At 40.1% G+C, this 27880-nt stretch overlaps 1 protein-coding gene across 7 annotated transcripts in view; it reads right to left on the bottom strand.

Moving 5' to 3' along the window:
- Hecw1 (HECT, C2 and WW domain containing E3 ubiquitin protein ligase 1) overlaps positions 1 to 27880 on the bottom strand; it is a 492247-nt gene that overhangs the window by 250008 nt on the left and 214359 nt on the right. For all 7 annotated transcript variants that reach the window (XM_008836284.1, XM_008836287.1, XM_008836281.3 and 4 more), the window contains exons 4-5: positions 26211 to 26318; positions 167 to 261 (exon numbers count right to left, since the gene is read on the bottom strand). In XM_008836284.1, coding sequence (XP_008834506.1) covers positions 167 to 261; positions 26211 to 26318 — 203 coding nt within the window. The remainder of the gene's footprint in view (positions 1 to 166; positions 262 to 26210; positions 26319 to 27880) is intronic.

Raw genomic sequence — 27880 nt, 5'->3', positions numbered from 1 at the left:
GTTACTAGCCTGAGATTTGTGTGTTTATTGCTAATTCACCTGCCACTGTATCTCCAGTGTGTGGAGGTGTGCATACATGTAGATCTATGCACATGCATAAATGTGTGCACAGTCACAAGAAGAAAACAGGACAGCAAAGACGTGTGTGAGGCAGAATGAGACTTACAGGAGCTGCTGAGTTTTTGACCGTGACACTGGGGGTGGTAGCGCGGAGGGCTCCACTCACTCCATGGTAGTATTTGAAGCAGATCTTAGTTTCAGCTGAAAGACAAAAATAAAAAGGAACTAAGCCATAGGTTATAGACCAGGAAGAGACAGCCATGACCCGAGAGGAACTGGAACCTGATTCCTCCCAAAGGCCAGCTGGTTCACACCTAGCAATGATAGTCCATGTATGGCCTTGTGGACTGCTCCAGCTTTCTAAAAACAAGTCATGAAAAATTGTTTGGATCTCGACATTTCTGTATCCAAGTTAATGTGTCAATTAGATAGACATTTCAGCATCCAATCTGCCTCACTGGATTTTATTACTTTTAAATGCTTAGTTCTAATATTTTAGGTAGTTTCCTATTTTTTAATTCATTGCAAATAATATCTTGGTGATTTTTTTTTTAGATTTTTTTTTTTTTTTTTTTTTTTTTTTTTTAGAGAAGGTTTTCCCATAGCTCCAGCTGGCCTGGATCTCACTATGTAAACCAGGCCGGCTTTGATCTCACAGAGATCCACCCACCTCTGCCCCCTGAGTGCTGAGATTAAAGGTGTGTGCCACCACACCTGGCAATATCTTGGTAATTTTAAGAAAGACTCAGAAGTATTGAAATATATAGATGGAGTATTTTCTAAACTACTATACACACTGATGACTTTTTGTATTACAATTTGTTTTCCTTCAGATTTCTATAGATGGTGAAGAGAAAAGACATAGCTTTGGGAAATCCCAGGGTTTGTGTTTGAACTTTTCATCTATTAGACAAAGGAGAGAGTCACTTAACCTCCTTTTATCCCAGATTCTTGACATGCAAACGAGAACTCAATTATATGTACCTCATAAGATGCTGGTTGAGTCCAATTAAATGCTCAGTAAATGTTAGTGGCGGTGGTGATAGGTGACCAGTGATTTGAGTTCCTTTCTCTCTGATGTGTGGTTCTTCAGTTGAAAACAGCTTCAAGAACCCCACATTTAGTTCATTTGATGGTGACCTGCTTTTGCAACTCACTGTTTTACAGGATTTTTTCTTAGAATGATAAAAAATTACCAGACTATGTCTTGGTCTATTACAGTACACTAATTTTCTTTGAGGAATCTCTGAGTTAACAACTGCAGAGATTTATCATTTATAAACATTCCCCTATTGTTGAAAATTTGGGATTATCCCTGAAAATAAAAGATTTTGAGCAAACCATTTCTTAAGTTCAAATGTGCAGTGGCATAAAATTTTCTGGTTACCTGCTCTCCACCCACCCTATTTTGACTACTTAATAATAAAATCTCAGTTTAATGTTGGAATATAGTATGTAGTTAGACCATATAATTTGCAGCATCCCTTGCAGATAACGTCTATGTTGTTTGCTACTATTATTTTGAGATTTTTCTGACATGTAGCTAACTTTAAACTTGATACAGAAAGCTTTCTTGATGTAACATTCTTCTGAGAGACCTGAGTGACTCCATCTTGGATAAAACCTCCATAGGACTGACCCAGCCCTGAGCCCTGTTCTAAGAAAAATTACAATACTTGGAATGGATAGAGAACAACTCCCCCGCCAATGGCCAGTTAACCAGGGACAGGAAAGTACTAAAAGTCCAGGTATCTTTTCAGATTTCCTGAAGCCAGCCAGTTTATTGTTTGGCACTGAGCTGCAACCAATCAGATGCTTGCCAGGCTGGAGACCCCTTACTCCCCTACTTGCTGAAATAAACCTATAAAAACCTCTGTCTCCCAAAGCAAGGGGTCTCACATCTGAGATCCACTGAGTCGGTGACAGAGTGGACCCAAGCTTAAGCTTGCAACAATAAAAGAACCCTTGTGTGTTTGCATCGGTTGGCTCCTTGGTGGTCTTTGGGGGTCTTGCGAACTGGGCACAACACTTCCATTGGCTAGAGAACATGAAGTTTTTAGGATTCTTTCTTCCTCTGGCCAAGCTACTTTCCAAACAACATTGTATACTTCAGGAAAAACAGCAGATTCTTTTTGCTTGCTTGCTTGTTTGTTGTTTGTTTGTTTGCGACAGGGTCTCCCTGTAGCCCCAGCTGGCCTGGAACTCACTATGTAGACCAGGCTGGGCTTAGTCTCACAGCAATCCACCTGCCTTGGCCTTCTGAGTGCTGGGATTAAAGGTGTGAGCCACTACACCCAGCTATCTCAGATTCTGACCACCTTGTAGAACCTCACAGAATGCTGTTAGTTGAACACTCTCAATTAGAATTCAAGTGAAAATAGAAACATACATCATTTTATCTATTTGATTACTAATGAGATTCTATTTCTTTCCATCAAATTTTAATTAGCTCTTAGAATTTTAAAAAATCCATTACATTGACTACATTGACGTTAAGTCTTCTCGTGACCTGAGTAATGAATGCCTGGCTGTCCAATGACCAGTTTCTTTTCGTATGCCTTTCTGAGTCCTTCTTTTCCTGCAGATATTTTATATATCTGTTGGCTGCCTTTTTAAAACTCTGTTTGAACAATCAAATAACCCTTTCTGTACATATTCCCCCAAATATTTCCAAATTGTTCCATGTTAGTGCTACACACCTAGAGCCAATGCTCTGTCCATGTGGCAGGTTTCTTGTTAGCCAGTAATCATGAAAAGCCCCAGATAATACAATGAAAGGTAATCAACTAGCTACTCAGTGCTGTTTAGTATATAAGCTATGCTGTCTGTAGGTCCCAGGAAGATCAGCATATGTGGGACAAAGCATTAGCTCAGCTGGACAGAAGGAAATAACAGGTATGCTTAGGCAGCACTACCTGCTTTTCAAAGAAGAAAATTATTTCAGCGCCTTTGAGCAAAAAGGTTGGGGGATATAGCATACAAACCTGTATTAAATCTGATTGCCAAGAGTGTAGATTAGTGCTTATTTTTAACCAAGAACTCATGGAAACATTCAAAGTGTGATATTCCCCTTTTGAGAAAAAACTGGTCTCAAAGTTTGCATCTTTTTTTCTCTTAAACATGTATTTTAAAAATATTTTCCAAAATTTAGCAATTTGGTTATTAAAGGATCTTCCTTTTATTTAACCTTAATATGTATAGTAGTTTAGGAGTAGGATGTGAAAGAGAGCTACCAATAGATGCATAAAAATAGCAATTGAAACTGGGCATGGTGGCGCACGCCTTTAATCCCAGCACTTGGGAGGCAGAGGCAGGCAGATCTCTGTGAGTTCAAGGCCAGCCTGGTCTACATAGTGAGTTTCAGGACAGCTGGTGCTACAGGGAGACCTTGTCTCAAAAAGACCAAAAAAAGATTGCAATAGAATATGTAAATGATTTGTTTTATGGCTTTAAAAAATCACTCCATTTCACAAAATTACATGTTAATTTGTACTTATTCTGGTTAAATTAACTGATCTATTTAACTAAATTGTCACTGAGCTTTGTTAGGTAAGGGACTGGTACTATTTATTTACATATTTCTAAGTGCAATGGAACATATGGGTCCCCAATCATACTTCTTAAAAATGTCTAATGACCTAGCGTTATGCATGTATAATAACATGTGGCCAATAATGAGCTGCATATATAATGATGGTCCCACAAGACTAGATTATGCCACTGTGTTTTACTTCCTCTGCCCTCTGAGACCATTCTTTCCCTTCAATGTGGGACCCCCTCCCTTCCACTGTTACCTTGAAGTCAGGGCCAGCTTGGGTGTAGCTGGTGTTGTGGCTTCATCATCAAGTGGATGACATGATCTCCCCTTCCTCTGAAACCTCTAAGAAAATACCCCCCACTCTGCCACATGGACTGTGTGAATGAGAATTCCTAGAAAGCATTTGTATTCACAAAGGCTGACTAGCTATTTAGAAGTTTGGGAGTGTGGAGAGGTTGGAATGTTGCAGGTCCAGAGCCAATTTATCTTCAAGCATCTTTACCCACCTTAATAGCTATTATTGCCCCCTCTGTGCATAAGCTAACATCTTTTGTGATCAGTAGGTAAATCCTTTCGAATGGTTGACCAGAACTCTAGTTTCCACCAAGCAAAGGGCAAGAATCTATCAGGCAGCATCTAAGGCTTATAGCAGTTTTCCCTGCTTTGTTGTAACCCACTCACATGATGTACCCACCAATGTATTTGAAAAGTATATTATTTTACAACTTTCTTTGCTCTATTACTATAGAAATTCATGAAATTGCTCCCTCATTGGGACATGACACTTGGTGACTTCTCTCCAGTCTTCCACTCTAGCAACTGAGCTATCCAAGGGCACAGGAACACGAGAGTTTGGAAAGCCTTGATCTGAGTTCCTTGGCCATGGTCAGTCATATCTGGCTTCAGAATAAACCTTGTCTTTTATTCCTTTGAGATGAGAGCTGTTTCTTTTGAACTCTCATCAGAGCTGGTCACTGTGTCTTTCCATGGTGTTCTCATTGCTTCTGAGAAATCTCTTTCTCAAAAACAATGATTTGCCTCGGGGTCCCCCTTGAGCTCCAAATTTAAGACCATTCATGTGGGTCTTCACAATTGTGTTACATGTACTCTATTGACTGAGTATCTCTCCAGCCCTAAAAGCCATAAGAGTCTGTACCAGAATAATAACAAACTCTTACTTTGCTATCATTTGTTAATAAAATGATATTTTTTAGTAAAATTGTCATTAAAGTAGTATATAAACCTAACAGGAAAAAAATCTTTCTGTATTATACAATATCCTATTATCAAAATTTGATAAAACTATCATATTATTTGTCTTAAAGTTTTATAACAGAATGCTGAATTAGGGGGTATATTAATTTAAATTACATTAAATTAAATTGGAAAATAACTGGAAAATAAGTCATACTTTTTTTTGTATTTGTTATTGATTTTTTTTTACTTTTTTTTTATTAGAAGAAGCATTTCATTACAACAGCATTAACCTATTCAATAACATTTTTCTGAGCTAGAGTACATCTCTTTCAAAATTGGCTGTGCATTTTTAGGTTTACAGATGAATTATTATGCTTATACAATCTTTTACTCATTATAAACTCTATAAGACATAAAATTAAATGAGGTTTTAACGTTTAAAAAAGATCTCCACTTCGTTGTTAAAATACACAGTTTCATACAGAAAAATTCATTTTAAGGCAATTGACATTGAGACGTTTTCACATGCATTTCTAATCTCTATACATATGACTATTACTGGTCACAGTCGCTTACTTTCTGAGTTCCTTGGGATCTGAGTATGAATATAAACTCGTCAGATAGACAGCCTTCCTCTTCCACTAGAGCCTCCATACTCTGCCATCCCTGCCACTGTCCACTGTGCTGTCAGGACCCTCATCTATTCCCCCCTATCTGCCCTTCTGGTAAATCTAGTCAGCCAGAGGTCCCTGTTCCAGGAGGATCAGCTGTTCCTCACCTACCGCAATCCATTGTCAGTATTCTTTTGGATAGAATTGGGGTCTGCTGTTCATTTTTCCAGTAGTGTGTTGGGTTACTATCTGGAAGAGCCTTTATCCATCCTGGCCAAAAACTCGACTGAAGGTATCACCTGTCTGGCTTTGCTGTTGGTCAAGTAACTTTTAGCTATATATATGTATGCTCTTATGAAATTATATTGGCCCCTTTAATCTTTGGTTATACTTCCCTTTTGGGTGTTTAAGGACATACCATTGGACCAGATAAACTGATTTGTTTTCACTCTTGAGGTCGTTTGAGGATCTGTTCCTCAGGGGTCCCATGGGCTTGGGAGGAGCCCCTGGCTCCTTTCTTTTACCAGTTCCATCTATGTGAAGATAAGTCAAAGGACCTGCTCGACCATTGTTGGCTTCTCTTGGAAGCATGGAGGAAATGATTCCTCCGTGTTGACCCTCCTCTTTATAGACTGGACCCTGGTTCAAGTCCGTCTGGTGGGGTCTCCTTGGCCTCCTTGATCAAGAGGTCAGATGACCCACCACCTTTACAGGACGTTTTGCGAGATGTTCATAGTCCCTGGGAACTAATCGCGCTAGGAGGGCAAGGAGCAAAAAGGGTCCTTTGTGTCCCTCTGACCCAATTAATATAGATCTCAAGGTATGTCTGTTAAACATCCAAGAAGGTTAGTTCCACCATTCTGGCATTTTTAATTACTGTGTGTCATGCAGATAAATCTTGGGTAATGATCAGTTGGTCTCAAATAAACCTTATCTAGAGATATATTTCTTGATCTGTTATGTATAATTTGTCAGTAGATTGTAGGAATAATATGATTCCCTCTGGTTTTCATGACTAGCTAGGCATTGTTTCTCTCTTGTATCATCTCACCCCTCTATCATGGTTTTCCCACTTAAGGTGCCCCCACTTCCCCCCCTTTCTTCCTTACTAATACCCTTGCTCCTATGATCCTACCTCTGTTGAGCTTCTTCTTTCTCCTTCTCCCCTAGGTTCCTCATATACCCTTCCCTCCCCGCTCCCTTAGACTAACCCAATTTTTATCCATATCTCCCAATAAGTCATACATTTTGAACAAAAAAAAAATGTTTCATGGGGCTGGAGAGATGACGCAGTGGTTACGAGCACTGGCTGCTCTTGCAGAAGACCCGGGTTCTATTTCCAGCACCCACATGGTGGCTAACAACCATCTGTAACTCCAGTTACAGGGGAATCTAATACCTTCTTGTGACCTCTGCAGGCACTGCACGACACAGGTGCACTTACACACATACAGGCAGTACACTCGTACACTAAAATAATAAATAAAATATTTAAAAAGTTTCACAAAAAAGTTTCACATCTACCTAACTTACCAATATTGCCATTTTGATATAGCAATATTTCACTAATAGTTAATTACAAGATATTTGATTATTTGAATAAAATGATCAATTATAACTTAGTTTTGAAGTAATTGCAATAAAATTTTATTGATTATTATTCAACTAATTTATTATTTATGAGGGAATAAATTTAAATTGAAAAACAGTCCAACAAACTTATTTACTATCACCTCTCCACATTCCTTATACAGTTTCTGCAATTTGGGGCCATTCTATGTAGAATTAAAAGGTAATTAGACATTTCTTGTTAAGGTAGAGCAGTTAAAGTTAACTAAATGCTAGCTAAATGACCTAATTTTAAAACAAAAGGTGATAAGATCTAGATATTCTGGTGGGGGGATACTGATGAAATGAACTAACACCTCCAGGACCTTTCCCTGGGACCTGGCTGTGTGGGATCAGCCTGGCAACACTGATAAGATCAGGAGGTAGAAGACAGATAGTTAGATAGGGAAGGGACCTCAAAGCACAGTTCTTACAATGTTCTTGCTGGAGGTCAGGAATGTCAGAAGAGAGTTCTAGTTCTCAGTTCCTTCTGGGAAGCCATACATGAAGGCATGACCAAAACTGAAAGGAGACAGTGAACACCTTATGATTAGGCCAGGTGGACTGACCAGCACATCTGCCTTCCCATGTCTCATTTCAGTGTCAGCCATAAGTACTTTAAAAAGCCCCCCAGACTAGCAGCTCTATGGTATCCCCTTCCTAGGGACCCTCTTCTGCTATACAGAAATCAATCTCTCTCTCTCTCTCTCTCTCTCTCCCTCTCTCTCTCTCTCTCTCTCTCTCACACACACACACACACCTTTGACTCTATAATAAGATTCTTCCTAAAACTCACTCTCTGTGCTCTATGAATTTTATACTCTGAATTTGAGAGGCAAGAGCCCAGTGGTCACTGACTCTGGAAGTTTTATGTGACTGTATCTGGGAAATGTGGGGGTATCTTTGAATTTGACTGAAATCTTTCCTCTCACCACAGGCAATCTCTAATTCAGGGGTTGAGGGGCAATGGGGATTTGGATGGCATGACTCACTAAGAGGGTAAGCCAAGCAGAGTTCAACACTAAGGCATGCATCAGAGCTCCCCCCACCCCCCGCAACATCACTAAAGAAACAGTAACCCTCTGCTATCACTTGGATATGGTTTGAGCATTGGTCCATGTGTTGGATGACTGTGCCCCAAATAGTGGTACTGGGAGCCAGTCTAGAATCTTTAGAGATGGGACCTAGTGGGAGGTTCTTTGGTCAACTGGGGTCATATCCTCAGAACAGATTGTCAGGCCCCAGTTTTTCTCTGACTTCCTGTTTTGACATATGATCTCCCACTGACGGAAGAGTTCCTACCACAATGCTGTTAGGCTCTCAAAAGAGACGGGACTTGAACTTTCAGCCTCTAAAATAATGAGATCAATAAAACTCTTTCATTTATAAAGCTAACCTGTGTCAAATATTTTACTATATACATACACTGGGGGAAAAAGCTATGAACCAAGATATCTGTAATAATGTACAATCAATGTTTGCTAATTGATAGGAAATTACCAACTATAGTGATAGAAGCGAATGGGCAAAAGTAAGAAAGAAAATAGAAGCAGGATCTTGATGAAGTTGGCAGTCAAAGGCATTAAAGAAACTGATATCTAGCTGGAGAAAATAGAAGAAGACTTTGAGACAATTAGAACCAATAGAAAATAGTCTAATGAGGACTTAATTTCCAAAAAAGTAGAACTAAGAATATTTAGCAGCAGATCAGATAAAGCAGAGAATGAGCCAGTGAAGACGAGTCAGCAGAAAATATCCATATTGAAAGAAATGAAAGAAAGAATAAGGCAGAAAATTTAAAGGAGAAAAAGGACATACAGACCACAATGGAATGATGTAGGTTACTGCAGTTCAAGAAAAGGGTGAAGGCAAGTTGGAGAAGATAATAGCGAATTGTGAAGACTCAGGATAAAAAAATTACTCTAAAGCAAATCATATTATTCTTCTGAACCCTAAAAGTAAAGAGAGAAGTCTTTAATGTACCATGAGATGTGAGGAGAGGGGAATGTCTTCTAGAGAATGACAGAAAAAGACTAACCATTGGCTTTTCAAAAGACAGAAAAATGACATTTAATTAACAAAGGAAATAGCAGCTTGGGGCTGGAGAGATGGCCCAGCAATTAAGAGGCTGTTCTTCCAGAGGACCCAAGTTTGGTTCCCAGCACACACATGGCAGATATCAACCATCTATAACTCCAGATCCAGGGGATCTGACACCATCCTCTGGCATCTATAAGCACTGGTACACTTAAATACATGCAAGCAAAACACATAAAATATAAAATAAAATATTTAAAACAAACACATTCAAAGAATGCTGGATCTGCTTGCAGTTCAAATTGTGTAATTATTTGTTTTGTAAGTGTCTAAATTAGTTTGGAGTGTATGAGTGGTTTGAATGAGACTGTCTCCTGTAGGCTCCAAATATTTGAGCACTTGGTCAATTGATGGCTCTGTTTGAGGAGGTTCATGGAAACTTTAGGACATGTGACCTTGCTGAAGGAAGCATGTCACTGGGGGCCAGCTTTGAGAGTATATAGCTTACCCACTTGAAGTTGTCTTTCTCTGCTTCTGTGCCTGCTTGAAGATGTGAGAGCTCAGTTTTCTTGTCCTGTTGCCTCCTGCTGCCTCCTGCCATGCCTACCCCACCATGATGGACTCTTATCCCTCTGGAACAGTAGTCCAATAAACTCTTCCTTCTATAAGTTACCTTAGTCGTAGTGTTTTAAACAGCTTAACTTAATACAGTGTGCTATAAAAAAAATGCCAGACTGCGTAGTGCAAACAACAATTTGTTTCCCAGTTCTGGGTAGTCTTAGGTGTTAGGGCTTTGTTTTCTGGTAAGAGTTCTCCCAGTTTTCAGATGGCTCCCTTCTAGCTGTGTCCTCAGATGACAGAAAGGTCATATGCCATTCCCTCTTTCATCAAGCCATAATCCTATCAGAAAGATCCACTTTTCTTTTCATAATCCAACTCTTTAAGTCCTCACCTCCAAATATGATTACATTATGGGTCAAAGCTTCCATATATGATTGGCATGGTATGATGTAAATATTAGGCCAGAAAAAGAGGCTGTAAGTCACTGTGGCTATTTCATCAATATCAGGTACCCAGATTCCATTTTACTGGATCTGCTGTTTTTATGTTCATTTTTGAGGTTGAGTTTCCTAGAGCATATTTTCTTAAAATTGGGTATCTACTTATGGTTAGGCTAGTAGAAAGGATAATGCTTAATTATAGATTATTTTAACTATATTTTTCCCATGTTCTCCCTCCCTTTTTACTTCTATTGGTTTAAAAATATCTCCCAAAGTTCATGCGCTAAAGGCTTACTCTTCAACCCCAGGCAGTATTGGGATGAGGAAGAACATTTAAAGGGTGGGCTAGTGGGAAGTCTTCTGACTATTGAGAGAGTGTCTTTGAAGGGGATATCGGGATCCTGTCTTTGCCCTTCTCTTTATTTTTATATCTGGCCACAGGGTGAACAGGCTTCTTCTCCCACATGTGCCATTTCAGGTCCCAAGCAATGGGACCAATCCATTCTGGACTGAAACTTCTGAAACTATGGGCCAAAATAAACCTTTCCTTTTTATAAGTTAACATCTCAGACATTTGTTGCAATAAGAGAAACCTGAGTAACACAACCACTATACTCCTATACTCTCTGTCTATGGATTTGACAGCACAGTGACGTCTGGGTTCCTAATAATTTCCTTGCAAATCACTCAAAGGACAGAAAACCCCTAAGAATAACTCCTATTTTAGAGTCCTTATCAGTCTGCAGACCAGTTTCCTAGCCTTCAATAGGATCAGAATTTTTCACTGAATGTCCACTGTAGTAATGGGAACCTTACTGCCTTACTGGTCTCAGTAGAACATGGTAGTGTCTAATGAGCCAACTCTGAAGACAGACTTCCTAGAGTCAAATCCACATCCTATCAGTTGTTGATTACCTGTTAACATCGGTCAATTGTACTATCTTTGGTCAACTGTACTCCCTTCCTGTCCTTTCATCCCTCATCCATAAGGGGAAAATAATACCTGCCATCTAGGATTTTCATAGATTAAGTAGGGCAATATGTTTAATATGATACTTGGCTCATCCAGATTAGCTGCTTGTACTATTAATGTTGCTTTATTCAGGACAGTCACTCTAAGTCTATGTCATCACTCAAGGTCAAATCATGTGGTTTATATACAGACCCTTAGGGATAGGCACAGGTCACCTTTCTGGAATGACCACAGCCATCTTTGTTTCCCATCTGCTGTGTCTGTCTGTCTAATTGGACACTGTGGTGACCAGCCTGTCATGCCCTTTAGACACTTCCTCATCCGTCTTGTGGCAGGTCCAGACACAGCATCTTAGGTAGGTCAGTGTCTCCCATCTGCCTCATATACACATCATCCAAGTTTGGCCTCTCATTGCCCTTACCTTTCAAAGACCTTTAAATAAAGCCGTCATGTATAACCATCTTGTTGAAATCAAAACAGGCATAAAGTTCTCTCTTTATGGAGTTGAAACTTTCTATAGGGTTAAGACATGGAGGGCCTCCGCAGTCATTGCTCATATTTTATGCAAAAGAGATTCATTTTGCATATAGAGCGTCTTTGAGGATGGAGAGAAGCTATTCTTTTATAAAGTTTCAAGTTTACCATCTCTGCACAGATGAAAACCACTCCTGTATTTTGCCAGCATCTTATTATTTTCCTTCCTGTTAGGAAAAAGGGTACTTCAGAGTAGTCACCAGAAACAGCTCTTCCTGTTTCTTCATCTCTGTCTTACCTGCCCCCTCTACACTTCCATACCAGAGAAGGTCTGATTCCCCAGGTATTCTTTGGCTCATGTTCCCTTTCTGATTCTTTATGGGTGATGACTCATCAAATGACCTTGTTATCCCCACAGGCTCTTCCATGCTGCTAATAACCACAAACTTCTAAGCCTGAGCTCAATAGCCAGCTTCAACACTTTTGAGCTCCAGACATCAAGCAAGCTCCCATGCCTCTCAGAGATTAACCTTACAGTAATGGCATCAGCTCAAGGTGGTCTTGTCAGCATAAATAAAAGGGATGTACCATCATTGTCTAAGATGTAAATCTGTCACTGCTAAATAAATGTGCATTCTTGTGTCTAGGGATCATTCCATTTAGTCTGCAATCAGGTCCAAGGCCATCCTAATCTTTAGATGATCTCTCTGTGATCCCATTTCTCATACATCTCAGAGTTCCTGTCAGCTAATCTTCCTAAAGGAGACATTATTTTCTCTGCCTCTTCTTTACTAAGATAGATTTCCTAGAGGGTCACTACTGCTCCAGTGTGTCTGGGTGTGAGTGGCTGCGTGGGATACAGGCCTTTTCATGCTCAAACCAGGGTAATTCCCGAATATTGTCCTACTTTTCAGCCTGAAGATTTTCCTTTGGTACCCAATTATTCTTGTAGGCTGTACCTCATTGATGGTTTCTCCTCTGTTGACTGTTGGGGCTCTGTTCTTTTTGGTCCTGATGTTATGGTTATTGTGTTTGCCTAACAACCAAACCCAAAACTCAATAGCTCTAAACAGCAACATTCTGTGGAGTGTGGGCTCACTCTACTGGGGTCTCGCATGCTTTGATTATTAATAGCAGCATGTGCTGGGCCTAGGAAATAGTCTCTTGCCTCTGCAGGGCCAATTGGAACAACTGGGCCAGTCCGGTACATTCCATCATGCCTCCTCTCACATGGCTGGATCAGGCTTCTCACAGTACAGCTGCCTTAGGGCTCCAAGAAGAAGCGCTCTAAGAGGCATGAAGCTGGAATGGAAATTTCCAGTATCTTTAACAATTTTTTTTTACTTTTGAGAATTCCATACACGAATATTGTCTTGTACTCTGATTCTTCTCACTCCTCCACCAACTCTGGCCATATCCCCCCATTTCCTCACAATTTCTTCTCCTTTTCTTTATTATTATTACATATACATACATACATACATTTATAAACATACACACACATTTAGTCCATTTAGTGGTGTTTGTGCGTACCTGTGTTTAGGGCTGTCCACTCAAGATTATATAACTTCTCAGGGAGCTAGTCCCCACAGAAAACTGATTCTTCCTCCCTACAGGCTATTGCCTGTAGTTCTTAATCTTGAGGTGGGACCCTGTGACATTCCCCTATCCATCTTGGCATGTCAACTAATTTTTGTCATTATGCAAGTCTTGTTAGACTACCATACTGTGGAGATTGCTTCGGTGCAGCTTTCCTAACATGCCTAGAATGCATTAACTAACAATAGGTATCTTGTTCCTCTGACTCTTAACATTCTTTCTGCCTCCTCCAAGATGTCCCCTGAGACTTAGGTGTAGAGATATAATTTCTTAAAGTACAGTAAGAAACTTGAAGGTTAGGCCCAGGGAAATGACAGAAGTAGGTTTTTCTCTAGGGTCTGTGACCTCTCCAGCCATATGTACTTGGCTATGTTTATAGTACCATGCATGAATTCCCTCTTACTGAATGGGCCTTAAGTCCAATTAGACAAATGTTGGTTACCCCTAAGATAAAAGTGCCACTATTGCACCAATAGAGATAGATTGCTGGGCTGTCATTCTTGTTCATAAACTTACAGCTGGATAGGATCATTGGTTTTTCTCACACGGCAGCTTGCACAGTATATTCTGGTACTGTGAGAGCTAGTCTTCAGGGAGGAGGCTTCCAGGTCAGTTCCAGCTCCACTGCTCTGAGTCCTGTCTAAGGTATATTATGTCTTCAGCAATAGGGCCTTACCTTCAAGTTCTGGGAGGCAATCAAGGGCTGTGGCAATAGCTTGTATTATTTGGGGAGTCTCTTGGACTACCCTGACCATCAACTGAAAGGGAGGTTTCCCTTGCCTGGTACTGTGACTTTTGTTATATAGCCATCAGCTATACACATGCACTCACATTTATATTATATTTCTATTTTCAAGTAGGCTTATTAAATACTGCAGTATCTTGAGGACTGGGCCCAAAAGCTAGCATAGCATCACTATTATATGGAAACCGGTAAAGTCATAGAGCCCACCCAGACTCTTACAGAAGGATGATGATCCTACCTCACAATGGGATGCGTATCAAGAAATTAGTGACCAAACTCAATCTGCCATACTCATTGACATCTGTCTGCTCTTCTTCTCTTCTTCTTTGACATTTCATCCTCAACTTTCCTCATTTGAGATTCTCTTATCAGTCATCATAACATCTAGGGGTAGATCATGATGATGTGGGATGCTTCTTAAAAATTAACAGCTTTTGCATGCTGGGCCTGGTGGTGCACACCTTTAATCCCTGCACTTGGGAGGCAGAGGCCAGCCCAGGATGGTCTCTATAGCAAGTTCCAGGCCAGCTGGGGCTACACATTGAGACACTGTCTCAGAAAACACAAAACAAAACACAAAAAACAATAAAGGCTTTTCCCTAAAGAACCTGTACTTAGAACCACTCAGGTGAACTCCTGCAATTTAGAGCAGCAAGTGTTACTTCATGCTATCTGTAAAGAAAGTTGTTCACTTCAACCATCACTTGCTTGTTCCTTTTCATTTCCTTCTAGGCCAGGTCCTTATAAGTACCCATGTCGGTGCCTGTCTACTCCACCTTTCCAACATGTGAATGAAAACATATCAACCTCAACTTGTCATCTGAAATCACCCACCCCCTACTATACACAAACTCCTCTGTCTTTAGTTTTCAGTAAAGATTAAAGATATGTAAACAAGCTTCTTCTAGCCCTCCCCATCATGTGTCTAGTGGCTCATCACCAAACCATGTTGCTCTCACTTCCCAAGCCTCTTCCCATTGCTTATTCATTTATTTAGACAGGTCTTGCTCTTCAGCCCAGGCTAGCCTCAAACTCCTAATGTTCCTGCCTGGGGCTCCCAAGTACTGGGATTACAGCTGTGTGATATACCATACCTGGCTCCCTCTTTTGATGTATTTATTTTTTCATTTATTTCATTTTAGGTGCCTCATGTGTCTCATGTTTTGTGTTTGTTTGGTTTGGTTTGGGTTTGACTGGTTGGTTTGTGTGTATGTATGCGTGTATGTGTGTTGTGTTGTTTTGTTGTTTTTGTTTTTAAGACAGGGCTTGATTGTCTTTGAGCTCACAATCCTCTTGCTTCTTGTCTCCCAGGTGCTAGGTGTACAGCATGAGTCCGCAGGCCTGGATCGTGTCCTTGTTGTCTCTATGTCATAGGTTCCTAGTGGTCTCAGGCCTCTGGAATGAGGGTACTACAGTACAATTTCCACATTGCTGATATGACCCAACATGCAGGATGGAGGTCTGATCAGGATTTCTCTATAGGCCGAAGGGGATTTCTCTATAGGCTACAACTACAGCACCTAAAGCTGCCAACTCAGGCAACTCTCAAAAAAACTTTTTTTTCTTTTTTGGCAAATTTTGTCTCACCTACCCCAGACAATAACTCCTCACTGTCTACCAGTGCCTTTGCAGGTAGGTTCCCTTGAGGTCCCCAGGACCAGGTCTTCCTTCTCACTGGGCAGTGATCAAAGTTCCTCCAAAAGCCACACTGCACCTTCTCTTGGCAGTAATTCACACTAGGTTCAGCAAGAATGTCACTCAAATGTCCACGTGTTTGAAGGCTTGGCACCCACTGCGACATTGTTGAGAGTTTCTGTAGACCTAATTTAGGAGTGAGGGCCTTATGGGAAGGAGGTCAGGTCCCTGGAAACTGACATGTGGGAGAACTGTGACACCATGCTCTTCCTTTCTTCTCTTTGAGGTAGTGTTTTACTTCACCACATGCTCCTATCATTGCCATCCTGCCATGTTATGCTGTTTCATCATAGACCTAAAGCAAGGAGACTACAATCTCTAAACTCCAAAATAACCTTTTTCTCTTTTTAAGTTAATTATCTCAGAAATTTTGTTATAGTGACAAGAAACTGACTAGCAAAACTTTTATGTAATTCAAGAGTCATGGTAGTCAGGGACCAAGACTTCAGTTCTAGATCTGAGTGCCCAGCAGGCCTTCAGCACTATAGAATTAGGAGAGTGTATGCATATATATTATTACTGGTATGCTAAATTAAGTTAATCTAGGAAAGTCCAAGTTTTGGGTTAATAAGATCTTGACAATATGCTGACTAAGAATTTTCATTGTGAGCTAGCACGATGGATCAGTGGGTAAAGGTGCTTGCTGCCAAGCCTGACAATGTGTGCTAGATCCCTGGGACACATATGGTGGGAGGAGTTCCACTAGTTGTCCTCTGACCTCCACACACATGCTATGGAATGTGTATATGCGTTTGTATACACACATGTACATGCATATACATATACACATACACTAAATAAATAAATTTTCAAGATGTAAAAAGTATTTTAAATGAGTTTTTACCTCATTGGGAAGACAGGACATAGACATACCTGACAAGAAGCCAGTGCCATCTTTTTTATTGTTCTGAATCTGAACTGAATGACTTGGTTGTATCTTTTTGGCTATTTTCTGTAATAATTTTCAATGACTCTGTTAGTTGATCTAAGATATTAAGAATTCCATGGACAGAAGGTCAATTCATTCCTCCCCTGAAGTAATGGAATATTTGGCATGACTGAAAGTGATTGCTTCCAACAGTTTGGCTTCTCACACTGGGTGGCCTTGGGCCGATCCTGCTGCCTTCTTCCTCTGTTCTGTCTTCTCATCGAAACCCCTGTCCTCCATCGTTCCATTCCCCTCTCTTATTGGCCCCATTCTTTCAGAACCATTGAAGCTTTAGGTTGGCTTCTAGCAGCCTGCCGCAGCTCAGAGGGTGTCCAGTAGTAACCATGGTCCCTCTGAGTTCTTTTCCTTACGCTACCTTTCATGAAAAGTCCCCAAACTCATTTTTGTCACATCATCCTAAAACAAGAAAACAGAAACAAGAAACTGCAAAGTAACGAATTTCTTATACTATATAAAATTTAAGCACCTTGATCTTCCACATAATTCTCAACTAAATTCCAGCTGACCACAGGTTCTACTTCCTTTTACACAGTCGGTCGATGTCTTCCCTCCCGAACTCTGCCTCTGTGCCCCTATATCACGTACCTCTTCCTCTTTTATTAAGACCTCTTCCAAAAAGCCATTTTTAACAAACTTGACCTAATTTCAATCACTTTTATACTCTTTCTACATTACATTAGCACATAATATGCACATTATAAAATAAATTGCTATCATATGATATATAGAAACATCAAAACAATACAACTATTACTACATGAATATTTCCAACCCTTTACTCTGTTAAAGAATGAATTATGCATTTAGTGGTTACTATTCTTTCCTTTATCACCCCAGGAGGCTTTCTCTTAGCTTTAGACTAGGTTATTTGCTTTAGACTTTCGAACACAAATTTTTAAGAGGGAAAAGGATAATTAGCTGATGGCCAGCTATGGCCACAGGTGGACTTATAGGGCTTACAGAAACGTTTAGAATGGGAGTGGCCTGGGGACAGCATGGTAAAAGGACATAGAGGAAAACTGGAAAGGAGTTAAGAGCGTTGACATAAAGCATTTATTCTTTCTTCAGACTGTAAGAAACAGCAACTCATGCCTGCAATCCTAGCGCCCCAGAGTACGAAGCTAGCCTAAGCTACAGAATGAGATCCTTTCTCAAAAACCAAACAAACAAATAATGATCCATAACAATTTAAGAAATGCAAATAAAAACATAAACAATACTAAAATTCTTTTATAATTTTCACCATAATTTCACTTCAGCATAGCTTTGATGGAATTTTAAGAGAAATAAAATGGCATTGTAGCATATACATGATCTTTGTCTTTCAGATATTTATATGAAAAAAGGCTTGCTCCCAACAGAAAGCCTGTGCCTTGGGCAGTGTGATTGTTGTAGTGGCATGTTGCATGTATGTGACCATTTGTTTTAATTGCTGACTTGATTGGATTAAGAGATAACCACGTCTAGTGAGATAAAGCTGTGTATCTGTGGGGCATTTCCATGAGTGACTACAGAGGAAAGACCCACCTTCAATGTGCGCAGTGCCTTCCAAAAGGCAGCCCAGATTAAGATGAAGCCATGAGACCATGCAGCATGCAGGCCCCTCCTGGTCCGGAGAGTGCTTCTACTGCTGCTGCTCCAATCCTTATTAGCCTCTGACTCCAGCTTCCTCAGTCCTTCAATATGGACTCCATACCAGTGACTTTTGAGGGAGCTTTCAGGTGTTCAACACCAAAGTGGACCTACTGAACTTCCTGGATGAAGCAGCTACTTCGATTTCCATCTTTCTAGAATAGAAACTAAACCGTAAAAATTACCCAGCCCTTATCATGTAAGCTAATCTAACAGATTTCATTTATAAAATATATACACACATTCTGCTGGTTTTGCTCCTCTAGAGAACTCTGCCTCATACAATACGTGAATATTTAGTTTCATCCTGTTGTAGACTTAAACTTCTTAAGGGCTTAGAGTCTATTGCCCAAATATTTATCTTACCATAAATTGAGACATCACATTTAAAATTATAAAATGATTAAAAATGATAACCGATGACCCAGACTTCAAAGGGCAGATTAGTCCTTCCCAAATTCAGGGTTAAAAAAAAAAAGGAAAGGCTCTAACATGTACCCTTCCCATCTGGACTATGGCCTGACCAAACTCCGTATCTAACATGGAGGTTGCAGCCTCTGTCTCTGGCAATGCTAGACCCATTCCTGCTGATGTCAGAGCGTTTGCCAGAAACACTAATGAAGGGAAATCAGCCAAGTCACCAGAGCTCTGTCTGCTTTCCCTTTGTACCCTTCATCTCCAACTTTGACACATAAAACTTTCAGCTTAAAGTCATTTAAGTCACAGACACAAAGATGTTGATTTCCAGACAACAGACCAAAGCTTGATCAATATTCTGGCCCAGAACCCTCTTGGAACAGTAGCCACAAGCCCTCAGAGCATGCACTGTCCCAGATGTAAATGACACTTGGTACTCCTTTAGTTAATTTTCATGGGGTCACCTTGTGGGGGACGTAATTGCCTTCATTTTATAGATGAAGAAACAGAATATCAGATTCCAATACCTTACACTTGGAAGCCATCTGTTGAAGACCATGGCAGCAAATTCTGCCAGCCACCACATGTATGACTCATGAGTCACAATGTTAAGGAAGGCGATATTAAAAATTTACAATGGGAATGACTGCTTAGATTTTCTGTTATATATAATCAGGGTCACTGTGTACATGTTTCATTCGTTTGTGATCTGACTGTGTCTCCACAAAATTCAAAAGTTAAAAATTGACAATAACATAGCATGAAAAGGTGGGGCTTTGGGGAGGTGGTAATGAATGAGACTGACACATTTATGGAAGAGGTTGAAGTAGACAGCAAGGGAATCCTTACGTAGACCCTCACCCTAGCACTTACCCAGCACCTCACTCCTGGACTGCTGAGCCTCCAGCATGGTAGGCAGCAAATTTCTATTATTTTTAATTTCTCTAGTCTAAGGAATTTTGTCTTAATAGTCTGAATGTACTAGGAAATGAAGTGATGGCTAAGGAGTTGGAAATGGAAGTGTAAAGGGGAGCTTGAGAGACAGTCTTCTGACAAATGCAGGGAAACCGGGTGTAAATGCAGGTCAGATTTCCGCATGGGGAAGTAAAGATAGAGAGGTTGCATCTGAGAAACTGACCTGGGGAGGGAGGATACAGGGTCAAGTGACAGCTTGCACTAGACAGGGGCAGGACTTGAAGGCAAAGTCATCAGTCACAGGACTCCAGTTTCTTGTTTACACCTGGATAGTATGAAGAGGTGGTTTCTACAATGGACAGAAGCTCAGAAGATAGGGTAGGAAGAAACCCCTGTGGCCATGGTGTCATAGGTTGTGGTCAGCATTGTTCCTACCACACTATCCAGTTATTTCAACTAGAATTTGGTAAGTAGGGAAGTACACAGAACAGGTATGGGGCAGAGATCTGGGCAAAGAGGCCTTGCCCTCAGCATCATCTCATCTCTCAGTGTTACTGGGCCGCCTCAGCCTTGATTCTGGAGGACTCTGGATGTAAGGATACACTTCCCAAGGACAAGTATCAGTCTTTCTAGGCATTAAGACTGGCTAGCTGAGCCCAAACTTATGGTATTAAATGTGATAATTAAATTCTTGCAAAAACTATCAAGGAAGGTAAAGTTAAATTTTCCTGAGTTCTTTCTTTTGCTAATGTTACAATTTCCAACTCCACAATTCTGATGTTATTGCACTGTTTTTACAGTCACATGCTAGCTGTCTACTAGGGAAAAATCATGCCAAGAATAAAAAAGACTTAGAATTTACTTTCTTTTGTACTTTATGACCTGGCAGCTGTAACCTGAGATAAACCCTTCCCTCCCCAAGCTGGTTTTGGTCAGAATTTCATCACAATGATAGAAAGCAACTAGAACAGAAGCTAGGACCAGAACTGGGCATTGATATGACAGGTCTGACCATAATTAGGGAAGTGCTTGGAACTTTGGACTGGAAAAGCCATTCAGTGCTCAGAGAAATGTGGACAAATGGAGGCTTGGCTTGGAAGGTTGAGAGGTAAGTTGTGTGAATTAAGAATTTTTGGAAGTGAAACCTATTTTGCTTTCTGGGACAAGTGATGCTGGTTAGCTAGAGCTGAAAAAATCAGCTGTGATTAATAAGAGGCCAGCATCATTGAGGTGAAAACTTCTGGAAAGTATTTCCTCAGGGTCAGCACGCAGAAGCTGTCCAGAGGGGGCTAAAGCTGCATCTTAAACTAGAACCCAGACTTGGTAATCTGTAAAAGCCTCCCATGTGGTACTGGTTTTGAGGGCACAAAAGCTGTAGAACTGAAGGGGTCGTGGAGAGAACCTGAGGCTTGTCACTGTGTGAGGCCAGGAGAGGCCATTGGTTGAAGATGCAGCTTCAGTTGTGGTGGAAACCCAAGATTGAAGGGGTCATAGAGAAAATCCGAAGCTGGGCACCATGTGAGGCCAGGAGAGGCCATTGGGGAATGTGCACTGTCAGTTGCAATGAAGACTCCAGGATATAGTTGAGTTGCCGAGATTATGCGATGGCTACCAAGGACAGCAGCAGGCATGGTGTGGAGCCAGCCTGAGCCAATGAGATGAGTTGCATGTGCTGCTGATGGCAGAGCCGGAGAAGCGGAGCTGTCCAAGCCCTTTGGAGCCAGAAGAATGTGATTGAGTCCCAGGTGTTGGATATTTAGTTACACTTCTAGACTTTGATTTTGCTTGAGTTTTTCCAGTAATTCTCTTTTGAAATAAGAAAAGATGTAACTTATTTTTTATTTTATAGAAGCCCACAGTTCAGAGATTTTGGGTGATTTTAAAGAGACAATGAATTTTTAAATGATAGAATTTTTGAAGATTGTGAGACCTTTAAAGTTGTATTCTGTTTTATAGTGATTTTAATATTAACATGAGATCTTGGGGATATGAAATGTAAAAGCTATGGTTTGGTGGTGATGTGTGTGTGTGTGTGTGTGTGTGTGTGTGTGTGTGTGTGTGTGAAGTTGATAAAGGGTCAATTGTGCTAGATAGCTTCAACTGGAGAATTTCCTCTATCAGATTGGTGTATGGGCATGTCTGTTAGGCATTTCCTTGATTGTTGAGTGCTGTGGGAGGGTGCCACCTCAGGCAGGTAGTTCTTGGTTGTATAAGAAAGAAGGCTGGGGTCTGGAGAGATGGATCAGTGGTTAAGAGTACTGGCTGCTCTTGCAGAGGACTTGGATTTGAATCTCAGTATCCGCATGATAGCTAGAAACTGTCTGTAGTTCTACTTGCAAGGGATCTGATTCCCTCTTCTGATCTCCTCAGGCACTGCACAGCACTGGTGCACTTACATGCATATAGGCAATACACTCACACACGTAAAACAACATTTTTTTTTTTTTTAAAAAGCAGGCTGAAATGGTGACAGCATGGATGAGTCTCATGCAAGCTCAAACTAGACAAAATCCTAGTATAGAAATGGGGAATTGGGTAAGAAACTTCAACCCAGCCTAAGGAAAGTTTGGCAACTGATGGCTGCTGGGAGAGGAAAAGACAGTCTCTTTCAAGGATGTGATTCTTGGTATGTTAACTGGGCTCCATATTGAACCCATATTGAAGGACATTTGAGGACACAAATTAGAATCTATAGATAGGCCATATACATACATACGTGTGTGTGCGCGCGCACGTGCCCGCTTGTGTGTGTGTGTGTGTGTGTGTGTGTGTGTGTGTGTGTATGGGCCTGGGGCAATAAAGGGAAGTGCAAATAGGGGAGGGACTCTAAATACCATCAAATTATATTATATGAAAATCACAAAATTACAATTAAAAATTTTTTTTAAAAGAAGAAAGCAGGCTGAGCACAGGTCAGAGGAACAAGCCAGTAGGCAGGGTTCCTTCATGGTCCCTACTTCAGTTCCTGCCTCCAGGTTCCTGCCTTGAAAGTCTTCCCTGACTTTCCTGGATGTTGGCTTATGACCTAGAGTTGTAAGCTGAAACAAACCCTTTCCTCCCCAAGTTGCTTTTGGTCAGTGTTTTATTACAGCAATAGAAAGTAACTAAGACAGGAATGAAACCCAAAAAAAGAAAGCTTCGTTTTATCTTATTATTTTAAATTAGTTCCTAGGTAGAAACAATGACCGTCTGCTGTACCTCAGAATTTAGAATCTGGCCAGTGCTCAATGTTGGCAAAACTATAATTTACCAGTTAGATTAATGTGTTTATCACTATTAGGAGACTATGAAGAATCTTATTTTAGGGTAATAAAGACTTTTCTAACATTCGGGATAATGGTCTGGATTCTGCTTTGTTATTACAGCAAGAAGACCTTTGAAGCTTGGTGTGCTGATGAAGGATAGGAACGTGAGAACACGCTGAACGTTCAGTACCTCTCTACTTGTTAATTTGGCACATGTTCAGTCATATATCCTTGAAAATGAACATTATTAAGGATATGAGTTTATAGATCATATAATATGTAATTTTATGCACTTTAATTTCTTTAGCCATTGTAACATTTTAATTTATTTGATTTATCTGTATGCCTTGAGTTAATAGTCAAATCATTTGTCAACTTAATAAGGCTTTGTCTTGAAAAAGGGCCTTTAATTTTGAAAATTTTATTTATGTATTTAATTTGACAGATTTCATCATATTAGTAAAGACCATCTTAATATATTGATCATTTGATGTGTATGAAAGATGTCAATATCCACCCTTTTTAGTTCACTTTTATCCATTTTCACAAATAATGAGATACTGCTAGTTTAATAATTATACTGAGGCTCAGAATCTTCTCAAGAACATTAAAAAATTTTCATTAAAAAATCCAATTTGGGCTGGAGAGATGGCTCAGTGGTTGTTCTTGCAGAAGACCTGGGTTCAAATCCCAGCACCCACATGGCAGCTAACAACTGTACATAACTCCAGTTCCAGGGGATCTGACACCCTCTTCTTCCTCTGTGGGCATTGCATGACACGGGTGCACTTACAGACATGTAGGCAATACACGCACATAAAAAATAACAAAATTTTAAAAAATCATATTTTTAGTTATTTTGAACATTCCATTTGAAAGTCACTATTAAAAAAAAAACAGGGACAACCTCTTGACCAAGTTTGAATATATTTTCACTATATTTTGATAATGTATATGTATTTTAGATTGCCTCCCAGAACATAACAAAAGAGGAGGCAGAGAGAATGTAAGAGCCATAGGGACAAGACACCTGCTGCTGGTTAATGCATTCTAGACATGTAAGGAAGCTGCACCCATGAAATCTCCACAGTGTGGCAGTCTGATGAGCTCTGCATAATGATGTGTCAATGTGGATGGGGGAATGTCATAAGATGTCAAGATGAAGAGCTACAAACAATCAGTGGATGCTGAGGGAAGGAGGGACTGGCTCTCTGAGAGGTTATCTAATCTCAAGTACGCAGCACTAAACACAGGTAAAAAGGGGCACCACTAAATGGACTCTGTGCATTTTGCATGTGCGTGTGTGTGTGTGTGTGTGTTTGTGTGTGTACATGTAACAATAGAAATCAAAGAATAATAATCAAAGAAGAGGACAAAAATCGAGAGGGAGTGGCGGACATGGAATGTGTTGGTGGGGGACTGGGAGGGATGGAAATAATGCAAAAACTATACTCACATATGAAATTTTCAAAATAAAAAAACTGTAAAAAACTTTTCATGGGGCTGGAGAGATGGCTCAGTGGTTAAGAGCACTGGCTGCTCTTGCAGAGGACCCAGGTTTGATTCACAGCACCCACATGGCAGTTAACAACTATCTGTAATTCCAGTTCCATGGGATCTGACACCCTCTTCTGACCTCTGTGGATACTGCATGACACAGGTGCACTTACATACATGCAGGCAATGCACTCATACATGTGAAATAAAATAAAAATAATAAAAATTAAAAAGCTTTTAATTTCTAATGACTATAATAACATTTAAATTATAATTTCATAATGATGATGTAGATGATTGTATTAAATCATTTGTTATTTATGATAAATGCACAAGAAATATTTTATGTTACAGAAATCTTTAAAATCTGCTTTGTGGGAATGGCACTATTAATGAAGTAATTTATAATATAAGTCTCTGTTTTTTTCCTGCCTTATACAATTGAAGAGATAGGAGATTTTTCTAGCATTAAATGTAAAGAGGACATGGCTTTTGACTCTGAGTTGGGCATATTGTGTTTCCCACCCAGAGGTTTCGTTTTCAGTAACAGAGCTACCATGACTTTACAGATTGCTAACTTGCCTCCATCATTAAGAATTGCTCCTGTACTATACCCTTTTGCTGGTTTCTCATATCAAAGTAAGTAAACAGGCCTATTGTAGGAAAGGAAAACCTGCCTTACCAGGCTCCTACTGTAGGCTGGCCTCAGCATTATCTAACAATCATTGCTAATGCAGTTTCTTGTCCTTTATGTTCTTACTAAAAATGTAGAGGCTTATATTAGGCATCACTTGTTTGAGCTATCTTTACATATCAATCAAGACTACATTTTTTTTAATGCTATTTGTCAGAGGATAAATTGGTGTGACCAGGGAAAGTGATTGCTGCTGCGTAGGACAGAGAAATAGGGTTGAGAACTGGGCAGCTAAAATTACAGTCTCTTCCATTTCTTTTCAGACCTGCCATACTAAATGAATGAATATGCATGAAGAGCCATAATGTGCAAAAATGTGTTTATATGCTCTACTTATGCAATGCCTGATGTGGGACTGAGGTCCTGGCTGTGACAGTGGGCACCATGGTGGTCAAGGAAGCAGTTTTCATGAGGCGGGGCAGCTGTCTCACTCTTACATAAGGGATTTGGAAGGTGCTAATTTTAGCAGGGCTTTCAGGTATCAACCTGCCACTGAGTAGTACTTGTGAGTTCTCTGGATATGCTGCCTGGTGAATCGCCTCTCCTGAAGAACATGGGTGCAGATGCATTCCCCATGGAGAAGAATAGGACTTCTGGACTACAGGTAGTCAGTCTGTACATTGTTTCAGACAACAAATGTGATACCCATACAGGAAATACAGTTGTATGGGGACCTATGGAAAAAATCCTACCATGACTTTAAAAATTATTTTTGAGGACAAAGGAAAATTTTAGAAAATATGTAAAAAATATACATAGCACCTAGTTTATATATTCAAAAATGTCAGTAGATCAGTAACTAAAGAAAATGACTGATATCATAAATGTATAATTTGCATCCTGGAGAGTTATGTATGGCAAGAACCAAAAGCTAGAGAAAATGTGTAAATGATCAATATATTAGCACTGTGGGCAAGGGGCCATAAAGGACTGGATCAAACAAAGGAAAATCTCAGAGACAGGACATATGTTGAGAAGACACGGTTTCCACTATGGTGAAGTTGGAGGTCACTTATCCTAGAAGAGTCAAGGTATGAGAGCTAAAGGGCATGTGCCAAAGGGTCCTAAGTCTAGAGACTCATGAGCATGAACAAAGGCTTTCATTGGTCTTGAAGGAGTGGCCTTCTGAGTGTATTTTCATAGTTATTATCCAACTCTTGTGGGGCTCTAAGCTGATGGTCTTTTTAAGACTCTCACTAAATCTACCTCTGCCTTTTACATTGCATCTAAGTGGAGGTACCTTTCTAATGGAATAAAAAATCAAACAGTTGAAATCTGCTTCAGTCACATCTGCTGAACCCCAGGAATGGTGAAAGTACTCACGTTCCACAAAGTAAGAGCTGGCATCAATCTTCCAGATGATCTGGCCTCTATGAGAACCATTGACGCCACGATTCTTATAATCCAGAAAGTTCTCAGACAAGACTTCATCTATGGATACAGAAGAAGAAAGAAAAGAAACGTATCAGTCAGCAGAATATTTAGGAGAACTGATGAAAGAGAGCAAAGGCTCCGACTACCATTTCCAACCCAATGAAAACAGAAACACTTGGGATCAGAGAGAGCTGGAAGCATCCAAAGACACCGTCAGATCAAAGGCATCCCTTTTCCGTCCAACAGTCCTGACAGGTGATCATCTAGATGGTTCTTTTTGGTTGTGAGCTTGAGCTTTTAATGGCTGCACCAGCTCTCCAGCCCTCTAGCCAGTTCTTAACCATCTCTAGGTACAGAAAGTAAAAACCACTGACAGTCACTGCTATGGCTGTTAATTTATTTTTGACTAATTCTTATTTGTATAAAATCTCAATATTAAAGTCTTAAAATTTCTGACTTACTTCTCATTTGTGACTGAAGATGAGTCATTTAGAAAATGTCTGATCATGCTGTCCACCCAGAGTCCCACGGACTCTGTCCCATATCATATCTTCACCAGCCTGGGCCTCATAATTTTTATTTTATTTTAAAATTTTATTGTACAGGATCATATAAGGTCATCTTCATACACATATATAATGTACTCTAAGTCATTTCCTACCATATCTTATTATCCTCCCCTCTCACCTTTCCCCCTGGTTAATTCCCTTTGTTCCCCAAATAGTTTGCTTCTACTTTCCTGTCATCTTTAAATATATGGTTGTTTGTACCTATAAAATCTAGGACCTATAAATGCAAGAAAGCATGTGATGTTTGTTTGAGACTCTTTCCTCAACATGACATCTCCAGTTGCATTCAGTTTCCTGCAAATGATATAACTTTATTCTTCTCTATGGCTAAAAAAAATTCCATTGATATTTATAACACATTTCTTTGTCCATTCCTATGTTGTTGGATACCTAGATTGGTTCTCCAACTTTGCTTTTGTTAATAATGCTGCAGTAAGCATTGATGTACAAGTATTTCTGTGACATGCTGACTTGGAGTCCTTTGGGTAAATACCTAGAAATGATAGACCTGAGTCATATGAAAGATCTCTTTTTAGTTTTGAGAGGAACTTCCATAACTGACTTTCATAGTAGCTGGACTAGTATAAATTCCCATGAGCAGTTTATAAAGGCTCTTTTAGTCTGCCCACATAGCTGTAGGGAATATAAGGCCCCGGCCTTGCCAGTTCCAGGCTCCGATGCAGGCTTATTCCATAGTTCTGGTTTCTATGGGAGGTGAGAGTGTAAACCATTGTCTGGCAGTTTTATTAACCTTACCCAAACCCTGTGCTCCATTTCAAAGTCATCTATTGGATATTACCACCAACTGTGTATCAGTCTTTGGTGGTCCAGTTCCTTTTTCCTGCAGCACCTATGTTTGAGGGAAGCAGTTCTTGGCGAGCCTGACATCGTCAGAGCTGTTTACTTTTGTTGTTGTGCAGCGTGAAAATCGCAGCTGTGCCTGTCTGCTTCTCCTTAGGGAGCTTCCATGGCTTGCTAAATTTATTGACAGCTATTGTCTCTTGAAAGAATAAAGTTTGCCGTGTATTATCTTGGCTGTTTTCTTTCATG

This window comes from Nannospalax galili, unplaced genomic scaffold (genome assembly GCF_000622305.1).
Source record: "Nannospalax galili isolate Female #2095 unplaced genomic scaffold, S.galili_v1.0 scaffold54, whole genome shotgun sequence".
NCBI classification, from domain to species: Eukaryota; Metazoa; Chordata; class Mammalia; order Rodentia; family Spalacidae; genus Nannospalax; species Nannospalax galili.
The sequence above is the reverse complement of the archived record's forward strand: the minus strand, read 5'-3'. Positions and strand labels throughout refer to the sequence as shown.